Genomic DNA, 15,918 nt, shown 5'->3' with positions numbered 1-15,918 from the left:
ATATTGACAAACTGAAGGATAAAATTCATATGATCATCTCAACGGATGCAGAAAAAGCTTTTGATAAAATTCAACACCTATTTATGACAAAAACACGCCAGAAAGTAGGCATAGAGGGAACTTATCTCTACATAATAAGGGCCACATATGACAAACCCACAGCTAGCATTGTTCTCAATTGTGAAAAAGTGAAACCATTTCCACTAAGATTAGGAACGAGACAAAGTTGCCCACTCTCACCACTATTATTCAACATAGTTTTGGAAGCCTTAGCCACAGCAATCAGAGAAGAAAAAGAAATAAAAGGAATCCAAATCGGAAAAGAAGAAGTAAAACTGTCACTGTTTGTAGATGACATGAAACTGTACGTAGAGAATCCTAAAGATGCTAGCAGAAAACTACTAGAGCTAATCAATGAATTTGGTAAAGTAGCAAGATACAAAGTTAATGCACAGAAATCTATTGTATTCCTATACACTAATGATGAAAAATCTGAAAGAGAAATTAAGGAAGCACTCCCATTTACCACTGCAACAAAAAGAATAAAATACCTAGGAATAAATGTACCCAAGGAGACCAAAGACCTGTATGCAGAAAACTGTAAGACACTGAGAAGATGATACAAATAGATGGAGAGATATACCATGTTCTTGGATTGGAAGAAGCAACACTGTGTAAATGAATATACTACCCAAAGCAATCTACAGATTCAATGCAATCCCTATCGAACTACCAATGGCAGGTTTTACAGACCTAGAACAAAAAATTTCACAATTTGCACAGAAACACGAAATACCCTGAATAGCCAAAGCAATCTTGAGAAAGATAAATGGAGCTGGAGGAATCAGGCTCCCTGTCTTCAGACTATACTATAGAGCTACCGTAATCAAGGGAGTATGGTACTGGAACAAAAACAGAAATATAGATCAATGGAACTGGATAGAAAGGCCAGAGATAAACCCATGCACATATGGTCCCCTTATCTTTGAGAAAGGAGGCAGGAATATACAATGGAGAAAAGACAGCCTCTTCGATAAGTGGTGCTGGGAAAACTGCACAGCTACATGTAAAGAAATGAAATTAGAACACTCCCTAACACCATACACAAAAATAAACTCAAAATGGATTAAAGACCTAAATGTAAGGCCAGACACTATCAAACTCTTAGAGGAAAACACAGGCAGAACACTCTATGACATAAATCACAGCAAGATCCTTTTCGACCCACCTCCTAGAGAAAGGGAAATAGAAACAAAAATAAACCTAATGAAATCTAAAAGCTTTTGCACAGCAATGGAAACCATAAGCAAAGGAAAAGAGAACCCTCAGAAAGGCAGAAAACATTTGCAAACAAAGTAACTGACAGAAGATTAATCTCCAAAATATAGAAGCAGCTCATTCAGCTCAATATCAAAAAAACAAACAATCCAAACCAAAAATGGGCAGAAGACGTAAATTGACATTTCTCCAAAGAAGGTATACAGATTGCCAACAAACACAAGAAAGGATGCTCAACATCGTTAATTATTAGAGAAATGCAAATCAAAACTACAATGAGGTATCACCTCACACCAGTCAGAACGCCCATCATCAAAAAATCTACAAACAATTAATGCTGGAGAGTGTGTGGAGAAAAGGGAACCCTCTTGCACTGTTGGTGGGAATGTCAATTGATACAGCCACTATGGAGAACAGTATGGAGGTTCCTTAAGAAAGTAAAAATAGAACTAGCATACGACCCAGCAATCCCACTACTGGGCATATACCCTGAGAAAACCATAATTCAAAAAGAGTCCTGCACCACAATGTTCACTGCACCTCTATTTACAATAGCCAGGACATGGAACCAACCTAAGTGTCCATCAACAGATGAATGGATAAAGAAGAAGTGGCACATATATACAATGGAATATTACTCAGCCATAAACGAAATGAAATTGAGTTATTTGTAGTGAGGTGGATGGACCTAGAGACTGTCATACAGAGTGAAGTAAGTCAGAAAGAGAAAAACAAATACCGTATGCTAACACATATATATGGAATCTAAAAAAAAAAGGTTGTGAAGAACCTAGGGGCAGGACAGGAATAAAGACGCAGACGTAGAGAATGGACTTGAGGACATGGGGAGGGGGAAAGGTAAGCTGGGTAGAAGTGAGAGAGTGGCATGGACATATATACACTACCAAATGTAAAACAACTAGTTAGCAGGAAGCAGCCGCATAGCACAGAGAGATCAGCTAGGTGCTTTGTATCCATCTAGAGGGCTGGGATAGGGAGGGTGGGAGGGAGACACAAGAGGGAAGGGATATGGGCATACATGTATACATATAGCTGATGCACTTTGTTATACAGCGGTAACTAACATAACACCGTAAATCAATTATACTCCAATAAAGGTGTTAAATAAATAAATAAATAATGACTCGGTTTTAAAGATTTGGGAGAGTGATTATTTTTAAACTGAGGACAGTATAGAAGCTGAACAAATGGTGTTAGGAATGGTTAAATGCTACTACTATGCTCTACATTGCTAAAGTTGCTCTATGGTGTAGTTCCTACCTAGTGAAAGAAAACTTTTAATATATATGCTCCAAAAGTACCAGCATGCATCATAACACCTGGCAATTTCCTCCTTTTCCTGATCCAAAAGAAATCAAACATACATTTGGAAAACTTATTTCTCTATATTAATTTCTGTTTACTTGTAATCAGTTTATATCAGATTAGTACAGCACTTTACATTCTATGGGTGCTCAGCATTTGTTGACAGGAGAATCAAATATTAGCCTTCTGAAAATATTTCAGTCCTTATGGATGTTAACTTGGTCTGCATTTTATACCTGATATCGACCTGTCACCAAGCAACAAAAATTTACATTTTGAAGGATTGAAATTCACTCTAAAAACAAAGTCTAAAACAAATGTCAGTACTTAGGACTCCTCCCTTTGACTAGCTTGGTCATCTTCTAATCTGCTATCTTCAATTCAAAAGAAAGTCCAGAAAACTATCTGCCTTTAACTTGTCAGCAAGGTATTTACAATCACATGAAGGAATAAAGGGCAATTTGCTAATTCTGCCTTGAACAGGAGCTCAGAAAAATCTTTATCCTTCAGTAATTTGTAGGTAAAAGACAATTCAGCAACCAATACTGTTCTAAATATGAATATGAGTTAAAAATTTTCAACATTAGCTAACAAAATTAGATTTGTAATACAGTTCTCTCTTTTCGGCTTGACAAAGAGAATAAAGTATGGATTCTTGGTTTGTTGCTCAGAATCTTCATTTAAATTCTCTCCCCCGGAAGTTCACTGGGAGAGTACTCACCAGAGCCCATAGATGAGAAAGGAGACAAGAAAATAGATGGAGTCTGACTGAATTATTTTGGTTTTACTCTCTAATCATGCCTTCCCTTTTCCCACTATTATTTACTTCCCTACAGGAACACATTTATCACAAGTGACGTCTGCAGTTGTCGTCTATTTCTGTTCTTTTCTTTGATGAACTCACTAATTTGCATTGTTTCAACTATCACCTCAATATCTCTAGCCCTGGGCTCCTTCCTGAGCTTGTCTTGCATTTTGTATTATGAGCCACTTGATGTTCCACTGGCACCTCAAACTTAACATGCCCAAAACCAAAATTTTCATCTTCCCAAACAAGACTTCCTGACTTACTACCTACTTCTGTTAAAGGCATTATCATTCTCTCATCCTTGGCATCATCTTTGAATCCTATTCTTTTTTTTACTTTTAATATCTCATCCATTGTTAAGTCTTGTTGATTCTACCTCCCTTAATTCACAATATCCCTGGCATCTCTTCTCTCCATATTATCATCTCTATCATCCACTCCAGTACAAACTACTATTACTTCTCATCTACATTAGCCTCCTAACTGGCTGGTGTTTGCTGAATGAATGCATGAAATGAAAATGAATGAATGGTATCCCTACTTTAGGTCTCTCACCACCCTAATTCATCTTATACAACAGTCAAATTAATTCCCTAAAGTACAGCTCTAACATTATTACTCTTCTACTCAAAATAGAGGTTCCTACTTCCAACATGATTAAATAAATTTTACAGTTTTACAGTTAAGGTATTTCACAGTAGGGATTCTATTTACCTTTCCAAGATTACTTCTAATTCCTCTGAAACATTATCTCCTCATTAGAGCAAAACTGGACTACTCACTTCTCCACTCACACTATATGATCTCTCTCATCTTGTCCATGTTATTCCTATACCTGTAACAATCCTACTCATCAATCCAGGCCTATCTCAGACATCACCTCCTCTGTGAGACCTTTCCTGACTCCCCATATTGGTGGTTCTTTCCTTTGAAGTCCTCCAATACTTGAATGGTACTTCTTTTCAATCATTTATGACCTATGTTGTATTATGACCATAAGTAAAACTTGTCTTATCCTTATAATTTGAGAAAAAAATGTGCTTTATTCATATTTGAATACCCTGCAGGGCCAAGAACCATACTTGTATGACAAGTTCTCAGTAAATATTTTTAGGATAGGGTAAAGAATGAGTAAATAAAAGGGAACACACAGGAGACAGAGAAGAAATAAGTGATAAGACCTGGGTTCTAAAACAATGTATTAACCCTTATACATAGAATGATAACCAAATTATAGCCAAATCTCATTTATACTTTTGAACAGACATTTTTTTTACTATATTTCTGATGGAAATCCAAATCTATTTTTATTTTAACACGTATATAGTGTTTTACTATGTGCCAGGTACTGTTCTAAGTCTTTTATATGTTAATTTATTTAATTCTTATGACAACCCTATTTTACCTTATTTTACAAATTGGGAAACCAAGGAACGGAGAGTAAGCAATTTACCCAAGGTTACAAGGTTAGTAAGAGGCAGAGCCCAGGAAGGCTGACTTGAGACTATAATACGTACTATGACTGTATATTGTACCTAAAGAGAATAGAATTCACTGACTTTAAAATCTGAATAAATTGAAAGGAGTTCTTCTTGAAAGCCCAGAGTCATTATCATAACTTTGCCTTATTAAGATGCGTTACAGTATAGTGATGAACTGAGGAGGCTGCTAAGATGTAGAGGGTCCCTATACTGAATGTACCAAAATGCCCAGCTTTTTGGCTTTTTTTTTTTTAAGTTTTCCTGTTTTATTTTTCCCTTCATGTCACACTGCTGTTTACCACTTATGATTATTAATGTACCTAAAATGTCTTCATCCTCTTTTCAATTTACTAGGAACTGAAAACTAAGCTTACCAGAAATATGTATTAAATAAAAGCCAACAGGACTCTGAGGAGCTTCTTTTACAAGTTCCTTATGCTTTGTTACAACCCAAGATCCTGTATCTTACACTGGTTTCAGGAAGAATTCCATTAGGTTGAGGCTGTTATAAGTCTGATACATAGATAAATCAGGCATTATCATATAATTTCTGCTGACTGCATAGGAGAGTTACATAAACGAGGGCCCTAAATGTTGACAGTACTCCCCAAAGTGACTTATATCAGCCTAAGTTTCTTTACCAGAAAATGTCATAGTATTTCCTAGTTATAGCAACAAACAATACATAATTTCTCTTATTCTTACCTTTGCTCCACCCAAAAATCCCAAGGAAATGGCAACCCTAGCTCGTAGATCTGGCCTGTCTCTGGGCCACACATAAGACAGCATTGCTTTTATGATTTTCTGAGTATCAACATCTTTTAACTGTTGAAAGAGAGAACAAAAGCAGTGAGTAACATGTCATTTCAAAAATAAATATAGTTCAATAGTGTAGAATTATGTAAGTATTTGAGGAAAATATGAAAACATTACAAACATAACTTTTATTCTGAATCTAAGGTCAATATCTTTTAAACTCAAACTATTTCAGTAGTTTTTAAAAGCTACTTATTTCTCTAAATTTCTTACTTTCAGCTATAGCCATCTTCATATTGTCAAAAAGTTACCCATACATTTATTTGAAGTAATCTATACATTTATTTCTTATCTATTAAGCTATCAAAATATTACATAAAACTTAAGAAACATTTCCATATTTCCATCTTTGTGGTCAAAATCTTTACATACGTTTGGCCTCTATCAGTATGGTTATGTAAGATATTTTGGAACCCTATGTCCAACCTCATGACAGAGCACAGTTACAATACAGTGTTTAGGAAAGTATGAGTCTTGGCATTGACTATGTACAACAGAAGCTGGGTTATCAAAAATTTCAACAAAAACATAACTTTCCAGTCATACTTAATCTAACTTAAATTAAATCTACATTTTTCTTTTGCCCAAGTTCCTGAGGCAACATTCCCGGGAATTAAATCTTTCTGTTTTAGTTTCAGCTTTTAGAAACAGAATATTAAGAATGAAACCTACACTTTCTAAAGCCAAAATAAGAATATATACACACATTCCCAAACTACTATATTATTTTATTTTTTACTTATTTTTTTTAATAGTTTCATATTTTTATTTTACTTTTTAAAGTGTACACTTCTTTAAAGTGTATTGTTAAATGGTTTTTATGATATTTTCAGAGTTGTGCAGCTATCTCTACTCTTTTGGTTTCCGAATATTTTTCTTTTTTTTCTTTTTTTTTTTTACAAATTTAATCAGTTATACATATACATATGTTCCCATATCCCCTCCCTTTTGCGTCTCCCTCCCACCCTCCCTATCCCACCCCTCCAGGCGGTCACAAAGAACCGAGCTGATCTCCCTGTGCTATGCGGCTGCTTCCCACTAGCTATCTACCTTACGTTTGGTAGTGTATATATGTCCATGCCGCTCTTTCACTTTGTCACAGCTTACCCTTCCCCCTCCCCATATCCTCAAGTCCATGCTCTAGTAGGTCTGTGTCTTTATTCCTGTCTTACCCCTATGTTCTTGATGACATTTTTTTCTTAAATTCCATATATATGTGTCAGCATACAGTATTTGTCTTTCTCTTTCTGACATACTTCACTCTGTATGACAGACTCTACGTGCATCCACCTCATTACAAATAGCTCAATTTCATTTCTTTTTATGGCTGAGTAATATTCCATTGTATATATGTGCCACATCTTCTTTATCCATTCATCTGATGATGGACACTTAGGTTGTTTCCATCTCCGGGCTATTGTAAATAGGGCTGCTATGAACATTTTGGTACATGTCTCTTTTTGAATTATGGTTTTCTCAGGGTATATGCCCAGTAGTGGGATTGCTGGGTCATATGGTAGTTCTATTTGTAGTTTTCTAAGGAACCTCCATATCGTTCTCCATAGTGGCTGTACCAATTCACATTCCCACCAGCAGTGCAAGAGTGTTCCCTTTTTTCCACACCCTCTCCAGCATTTATTGTTTCTAGATTTTTTGATGATGGCCATTCTGACTGGTGTGAGATGATATCTCATTGTAGTTTTGATTTGCATTTCTCTAATGAGTAAAGATGTTGAGCATCCTTTCATGTGTTTGTTGGCTGTCTGTATATCTTTTGTGGAGAAATGTCTATTTAGGTCTTCTGCCCATTTTTGGATTGGGTTGTTTGTTTTTTTGCTATTGAGCTGCATGAGCTGCTTATAAATTTTGGAGATTAATTCTTTGTCAGTTGCTTCATTTGCAAATATTTTCTCCCATTCTGAGGGTTGTCTTTTGGTCTTGTTTATGGTTTCCTTTGCTGTGCAAAAGCTTTGAAGTTTCATTAGGTCCCATGTGTTTATTTTTGTCTTTATTTCCATTTCTCTAGGAGGTGGGTCAAAAAGGATCTTGCTGTGATTTATGTCATAGAGTGTTCTGCCTATGTTTTCCTCTAGGAGTTTGATAGTGTCTGGCCTTACATTTAGGTCTTTAATCCATTTTGAGCTAATTTTTGTGTATGGTGTTAGGGAGTGATCTAATCTCATACTTTTACATGTCCCTGTCCAGTTTTCCCAGCACCACTTATTGAAGAGACTGTCCTTTCTCCACTGTACATTCCTGCCTCCTTTATCAAAGATAAGGTGACCATATGTGCGTGGGTTTATCTCTGGGCTTTCTATCCTGTTCCATTGATCTATCTTTCTGTTTTTGTGCCAGTACCATACTGTCTTGATTACTGTAGCTTTGTAGTATAGTCTGAAGTCAGGGAGCCTGATTCCTCCAGCTACGTTTTTCGTTCTCAAGATTGCTTTGGCTATTCGGGGTCTTTTGTGTTTCCATACAAATTGTGAAATTTTTTGTTCTAGTTCTGTGAAAAATGCCATTGGTAGTTTGATAGGTATTGCATTGAATCTGTAGATTGCTTTGGGTAGTAGAGTCATTTTCACAATGTTGATTCTTCCAATCCAAGAACATGGTACATCTCTCCATCTATTTGTATCATCTTTAATTTCTTTCATCAGTGTCTTATAATTTTCTGCATACAGGTCTTTTGTCTCCTTAGGTAGGTTTATTCCTAGATATTTTATTCTTTTTGTTGCAATGGTAAATGGGAGTGTTTCCTTGATTTCACTTTCAGATTTTTCATCATTAGTATATAGGAATGCCAGAGATTTCTGTGCATTAATTTTGTATCCTGCAACTTTACCAAATTCATTGATTAGCTCTAGTAGTTTTCTGGTAGCATCTTTAGGATTCTCTATGTATAGTATCATGTCATCTGCAAACAGTGACAGCTTTACTTCTTCTTTTCCCATTTGGATTCCTTTTATTTCCTTTTCTTCTCTGATTGCTGTGGCTAAAACTTCCAAAACTATGTTGAATAAGAGTGGTGAGAGTGGGCAACCTTGTCTTGTTCCTGATCTTAGTGGAAATGGTTTCAGTTTTTCACCATTGAGGACGATGCTGGCTGTGGGTTTGTCATATATGGCCTTTATTATGTTGAGGAAAGTTCCCTCTATGCCTACTTTCTGCAGGGTTTTTATCATAAATGGGTGTTGAATTTTGTCAAAAGCTTTCTCTGCATCTATTGAGATGATCATATGGTTTTTCTCCTTCAGTTTGTTAATATGGTGTATCACATTGATTGATTTGCGTATATTGAAGAATCCTTGCATTCCTGGAATAAACCCCACTTGATCATGGTGTATGATCCTTTTAATGTGCTGTTGGATTCTGTTTGCTAGTATTTTGTTGAGGATTTTTGCATCTATGTTCATCAGTGATATTGGCCTGTAGTTTTCTTTCTTTGTGACATCCTTGTCTGGTTTTGGTATCAAGGTGATGGTGGCCTCGTAGAATGAGTTTGGGAGTGTTCCTCCCTCTGCTATATTTTGGAAGAGTTTGAGAAGGATAGGTGTTAGCTCTTCTCTAAATGCTTGATAGAATTCGCCTGTGAAGCCATCTGGTCCTGGGCTTTTGTTTGTGGGAAGATTTTTAATCACAGTTTCAATTTCAGTGCTTGTGATTGGTCTGTTCATATTTTCTATTTCTTCCTGATTCAGTCTTGGCAGGTTGTGCATTTCTAAGAATTTGTCCATTTCTTCCAGGTTGTCCATTTTATTGGCATAGAGTTGCTTATAGTAATCTCTCATGATCTTTTGTATTTCTGCAGTGTCAGTTGTTACTTCTCCTTTTTCATTTCTAATTCTATTGATTTGAGTCTTCTCCCTTTTTTTCTTGATGAGTCTGGCTAATGGTTTATCAACTTTGTTTATCTTCTCAAAGAACCAGCTTTTAGTTTTATTGATCTTTGCTATCGTTTCCTTCATTTCTTTTTCATTTATTTCTGATCTGATTTTTATGATTTCTTTCCTTCTGCTAACTTTGGGATGTTTTTGTTCTTCTTTCTCTAATTGCTTTAGGTGCAAGGTTAGGTTGTTTATTCGAGATATTTCCTGTTTCTTAAGGTGGGATTGTATTGCCATAAACTTCCCTCTTAGAACTGCTTTTGCTGCATCCCATAGGTTTTGGGTCATCGTGTCTCCATTGTCATTTGTTTCTAGGTATTTTTTAATCTCCTCTTTGATTTCTTCAGTGATCACTTCGTTATTAAGTAGTGTATTGTTTAGCCTCCATGTGTTTGTATGTTTTACAGCTCTTTTCCTGTAATTGATATCTAGTCTCACAGCATTGTGGTCGGAAAAGATACTTGATACAATTTCAATTTTCTTAAATTTACCAAAGCTTGATTTGTGACCCAAGATATGATCTATGTTGGAGAATGTTCCATGAGCACTTGAGAAAAATGTGTATTCTGTTGTTTTTGGATGGAATGTCCTATAAATATCAATTAAGTCCATCTTGTTTAATGTATCATTTAAAGCTTGTGTTTCCTTATTTATTTTCATTTTGGATGACCTGTCCATTGGTGAAAGTGGGGTGTTAAAGTCACCTACTATGATTGTGTTACTGTCGATTTCTCCTTTTATGGCTGTTAATATTTCCCTTATGTATTGAGGTGCTCCTATGTTTGGTGCATAAATATTTACAATTGTTATATCTTCTTCTTGGATTGATCCCTTGATCATTATGTAGTGTCCTTCTTTGTCTCTTCTAGTAGTCTTTATTTTAAAGTCTATTTTGTCTGATATGAGAATTGCTACTCCAGCTTTCTTTTGGTTTCCATTTGCATGGAATATCTTTTTCCATCCCCTTACTTTCAGTCTGTATGTGTCTCTAGGTCTGAAGTGGGTCTCTTGTAGACAGCATATATATGGGTCTTGTTTTTGTATCCATTCAGCCAGTCTGTGTCTTTTGGTGGGAGCATTTAGTCCATTTACATTTAAGGTAATTATTGATATGTATGTTCCTATTCCCATTTTCTTAATTGTTTTGGGTTCGTTATTGTAGTTCTTTTCCTTCTGTTGTGTTTCTTGCCTAGAGAAGTTCCTTTAGCATTTGTTGTAAAGCTGGTTTGGTGGTGCTGAACTCTCTCAGCTTTTGCTTGTCTGTAAACGTTTTAATTTCTCCATCAAATCTGAATGAGATCCTTGCTGGGTAGAGTAATCTTGGTTGCAGGTTTTTCTCCTTCATCACTTTAAGTATGTCCTGCCACTCCCTTCTGGCTTGTAGAGTTTCTGCTGAGAGATCAGCTGTTATCCTGATGGGGATTCCCTTGTGTGTTATTTGTTGTTTTTGCCTTGCTGCTTTTAATATGATTTCTTTGTGTTTAATTTTTGACAGTTTGATTAATATGTGTCTTGGTGTATTTCTCCTTGGATTTATTCTGTATGGGACTCTCTGTGCCTCCTGGACTTGATTAACTATTTCCTTTCCCATATTAGGGAAGTTTTCAACTATAATCTCTTCAAATATTTTCTCAGTCCCTTTCTTTTTCTCTTCTTCTTCTGGAACCCCTATAATTCGAATGTTGGTGCGTTTAATGTTGTCCCAGAGGTCTCTGAGACTGTCCTCTGTTCTTTTCATTCTTTTTTCTTTATTTTGCTGTGCAGCAGTTATTTCCAGTATTTTATCTTCCACCTCACTTATCCGTTCTTCTGCCTCAGTTATTCTGCTATTGATCCCATCTAGAGTATTTTTTATTTCATTTATTGTGTTTTTAATCGATGCTTGATTCGTCTTTAGTTCTTCTAGGTCCTTGTTAACTGTTTCTTGCATTTTGTCTATTCTATTTCCAAGATTTTGGATCATCTTTACCATCATTATTCTGAATTCTTTTTCAGGTAGACTGCCTATTACCTCTTCATTTGTTAGGTCTGGTGGGTTTTTATCTTGCTCCTTCTCCTGCTGTGTGTTTTTCTGTCTTCTCATTTTGCTTATGTTACTGTGTTTGGGGTCTCCTTTTTGCAGGCTGCAGGTTCGTAGTTCCCGTTGTTTTTGGTGTCTGTCCCCAGTGGCTAAGGTTGGTTTATTGGGTTGTGTAGGCTTCTTGGTGGAGGGGACTACTGCCTGTGTTCTGGTGGATGAGGCTGGATCTTGTCTTTCTGGTGGGCAGGTCCACGTCTGGTGGTGTGTTTTGGGGTGTTTGCGGACTTTTTATGATTTGAGGCAGCCTCTCTGCTAATGGGTGGCGTTGTGTTCCTGTCTTGCTAGTTGTTTGGCATAGGGTGTCCAGCACTGTAGCTTGCTGGTCGTTGAGTGAAGCTGGGTGCTGGTATTGAGATGGAGATCTCTGGAAGATTTTCGCCGTTTGATATTATGTGGAGCTGGGAGGTCTCTTGTGGACCAGTGTCCTGAAGTTCGCTCTCCCACCTCAGAGGCACAGCACTGACTCCTGGCTCCTCAATTTGGGATGATTTGTTGTCTATTCATGTATTCCACAGATGCAGGGTACATGAAGTTGATTGTGGAGCTTTAATCCGCTGCTTCTGAGGCTGCTGGGAGAGGTTTCCCTTTCTCTTCTTTGTTCTCACAGCTCCTGGGTCTCAGCTTTGGATTTGGCCCCGCCTCTGTGTGTAGGTCGCCGGAGGGCGTCTGTTCTTCGCTCAGACAGGACAGGGTTAAAGGAGCAGCCTCTTCGGGGACTCTGGCTCACTTAGGCCGGGCGGGAGGGAGGGGCACGGAGTGCGGGGCGAGCCTGCAGCGGCAGAGGTCGGCGTGACGTTGCACCAGCCCGAGGCGCGCCGTGCGTTCTCCCAGGGAAGCCGCCCCTGGATCCCGGGACCCCGGCAGTGGCAGGCTGCACAGGCTCCCGGAAGGGTGGTGTGGACAGTGACCTGCGCTCGCACACAGGCTTCTTGGCGGAGGCAGCAGCAGCCCCAGCGTCCCACGCCCGTCTCTGGGCTCCGCGCTTTCAGCCGCGACTCGCACCCGTCTCTGGAGCTCTTTTACGCGGTGCTCTTAATCCCCTCTCCTCGCGCACCAGGAAACCAAGAGGGAAGAAAAAGTCTCCTGCCTCTTCGGCAGCTCCAGAGTTTTCCCGGACTACCTCCCGGCTAGCTGTGGCACATTAGCCCCCTTCAGGCTGAGTTCTCGCCGCCAGCCCCAGTCCTCTCCCTGCGCTCTGACCGAAGCCCGAGCCTCAGCTCCAGCGCCGCCCGCCCCGGCGGGGGAGCAGACAATCCTCTCCGGCTGGTGAGTGCCGCTCGGCACCGCTCCTCTGTGCGGGAATCTCTCTGCTTTGCCCTACCCAGGTATGTGGGGAGTTTCTTGCCTTTTGGGAGGTCTGGGGTCTTCTGCCAGCGTTCAGTAGGTGTTCTGTAGGAGTTGTTCCACGTGTAGCTGTATTTCTGGTGTATCTGTGGGGAGGAAGGTGATCTCCGCGTCTTACTCTTCCGCCATCTTACCCGGAAGTCTACTATATTATTTTAGTTGGTGAAATAATCCCCATTTTAAAAATTGAAGTATCTGGGCTTCCCTGGTGGTGTAGTGGTTGAGAGTCCGCCTGCCAATGCAGGAGACACGGGTTCGAGCCCTGGTCCGGGAAGATCCAAGATGCCACAGAGCAACTAAGCCTGTGTGCCACAACTACTGAGCCTTCACTCTAGAGCCCACAAGCCACAACTGCTGCAGCCACGTGCCTAGAGCCCATGCTCCGCAACAAGAGAAGCCACAGCAATAAGCCCACGCATCACAACGAAGAGTAGCCTCCGCTCACTGCAACTAGAGAAAAGCCCGCGTGCAGCAACGAAGACCCAGTGCGGCCAAAAATAAATTAAATAAATAAATAAATGTGTTTTAAAAATTGAAGTATCTAACCAATTTCTGTAAAAGGTATTAAAAATAAGAAGAAAGTTAATGCACATTGTTGGTGAAGGTATATGGAAATAGGTACTCTAATACACTGCTAATGGGAGAGTGCACTGAAATAATCCTTCTGGAAAGCAATTTGATATCTGCCATAAGCTTTTAAAATAATTCTGCCCTTTGTGTTGAGAATTCCACTTCTGGGAACTTAATGCTTTAAATAAATATATGAATATTCTCCAAGTTGAATCAATTTTACTTCCTAAAAATCTCCTGAATTTGTCTACTTCTTTCTGTTTCCACCACAAACGTAATCCAAGCTATCATCTTTCTCACATAAACCACTGCAACAATCTCCTAACTGATCTCCTTGCATCTGCTCTGCTCCTGGTCCAATTAGTTCAGCCTGCAATCACATATTACTCAGTTTAAAATCCTTCAATGCATATAATATGCATAAAATAGATAATAAGAACCTGTTGGATAAAAAAATAAATAAAATTCAAAAAAAGTAAAAATAAAAATAAAGCATTGCTAATATATATATATATATATATATATATATACATGGCCCTGAATATAAAAAGATACTCAACTTTACTCATAAAAATAAAAAATGCAAATTAAAACGACTCTGATATATTTTTTATCCAATCAGATTAGCAAAGATAATGCTTTGTTATGGTGAAACTGTTAAGAGATGGGCACTCCCAAATATTTGTTTTTATATTCAAAGATCATCTCTGGAAAGATACCAAAGAAACTGGTAATAATGTTTGCCTCTGGGAAGGGGAACAGGGTAGGGGGAAGATTTTTTTTTTAATTCTGTATCCTTTTGTTCCTTTTGAATTTTGAACCATGTGAGTGTGTTACCTTTTAAAAAATTAATACAATTTTAATTAATAAAAATATAAATTGAAGTAAACAAACAAACAAACAGAAAAACCCTTCAATGGCATCCTATCACTCTTAGGATAAAGATCAAAGTCCATAGCATGGCTTATGAGGCTCTGCTTGCCCTGGCCCCTAGCTTCCTCTCTAGTCATGTCTTACACTACTGCTTTCAGTGTTCATGCCTCACTACCTTTCTTTCAGCTCCTCAAGTAGACTATAATCCCTCCTGCCACAAGGCCTTTGCACAATACCTTTCACTTTGTCTGGAATAATCTCTCTCTCTGAAACACCAACCTGCCCTCAACTTCTTCCAATTAGTTAACTGCCAGCTCAAGCAGCACTTCCTCAATGAGGTCTTCCCTAAACCCAGTCAGGATTCTTGGCTATATTCTATCACAGAACAGTATTCCTTTTCTTTCAGAGAATCCATTTCAGTTATAAACTACATATTCAACAATGTGATTATCTGATTAACAACTGCTCTCCTGCTAGAATTTAAGTTCCACATGAGTAGTAACTTTGTGTTTTGTGCTCACTGTTGTAACCCAATACCAAACACAATGGCTGACACACAGTAAAGGTACTCAACGAATAACGAATATTTATTGAATAAAGGGATGAAAAATTTAGCCATAAGGATGTTTATTCCCATGCTGTTTTAATAGGGGAAAAATTGGGTTTAGGCTAAATGATCAACAGTGGAAAATCATGTAAACAAGTTACAGTGAATGCATACAGCAAAATATAGCCATTCAGAAATATATGCAGTGACACAGAAACATGTTAAGTGAAAAAAGCAGAGTACAAAACATTTTTTGTAGAAAAAAATGTTATGTGTGTATGAGTTTACACATGCATACAAATGGATCTGGAAAGCAATACCCCCAAAGTGTTAACATCAGTAGCTGTGAATAGATGGAATCATTGATGATTTTTTATATTCTTTTTGCTTTCTTGTTTTCTGTAGTTCACATATAATAAGAAGAAAATTTAATTTATTTTGGGGGGAAAAGTTAGACAATTTCAAGTAGATTTGCACAGCAAAGAATGGGGGGAAACTGTCAACATATAAGTAACCCAGGACAACACATTATATTATACAGGGTAGCTTTTATATTATAGCTATTCCATCCAAGGCTCAGCAAACTATTTTCTAGTCTCTTTTATTCAGTTTACTGAGTCAACAGTAACAGAAATAAAACTGTTCATATTGTACTGAAAACAGGACTACCTTCTTGAGCTGCTTTAAATACACTGGATTGCAAAAATATGAAATGCTGAAAGTATAGCTCTTAATGCTTTATTTTATACACACATACACTCACACATATGAGCTCTCATAACTGGTAGGGTATCTTTAAAAAGGGAATAAAGCTGTAATTTTAAAATTCACTTTTCCAATTGAACTAATACTAAACAAATATAATTTGATATGTTATAACACAAACTGCGACATTTCAACTACGTCCC

The 15,918-nt window shown here is 37.8% G+C and overlaps 1 protein-coding gene across 1 annotated transcript in view; it reads right to left on the bottom strand.

Moving 5' to 3' along the window:
* Window positions 1-15,918, bottom strand: part of ABCB7 (ATP binding cassette subfamily B member 7) — a 149,600-nt gene that overhangs the window by 74,396 nt on the left and 59,286 nt on the right. The window contains exon 4 of the mRNA XM_060086627.1: window positions 5,599-5,718. Coding sequence (XP_059942610.1) covers window positions 5,599-5,718 — 120 coding nt within the window. The remainder of the gene's footprint in view (window positions 1-5,598; window positions 5,719-15,918) is intronic.

Source organism: Mesoplodon densirostris, chromosome X (assembly GCF_025265405.1).
Source record: "Mesoplodon densirostris isolate mMesDen1 chromosome X, mMesDen1 primary haplotype, whole genome shotgun sequence".
Lineage (NCBI taxonomy): Eukaryota > Metazoa > Chordata > Mammalia > Artiodactyla > Ziphiidae > Mesoplodon > Mesoplodon densirostris.
The sequence above is the reverse complement of the archived record's forward strand: the minus strand, read 5'-3'. Positions and strand labels throughout refer to the sequence as shown.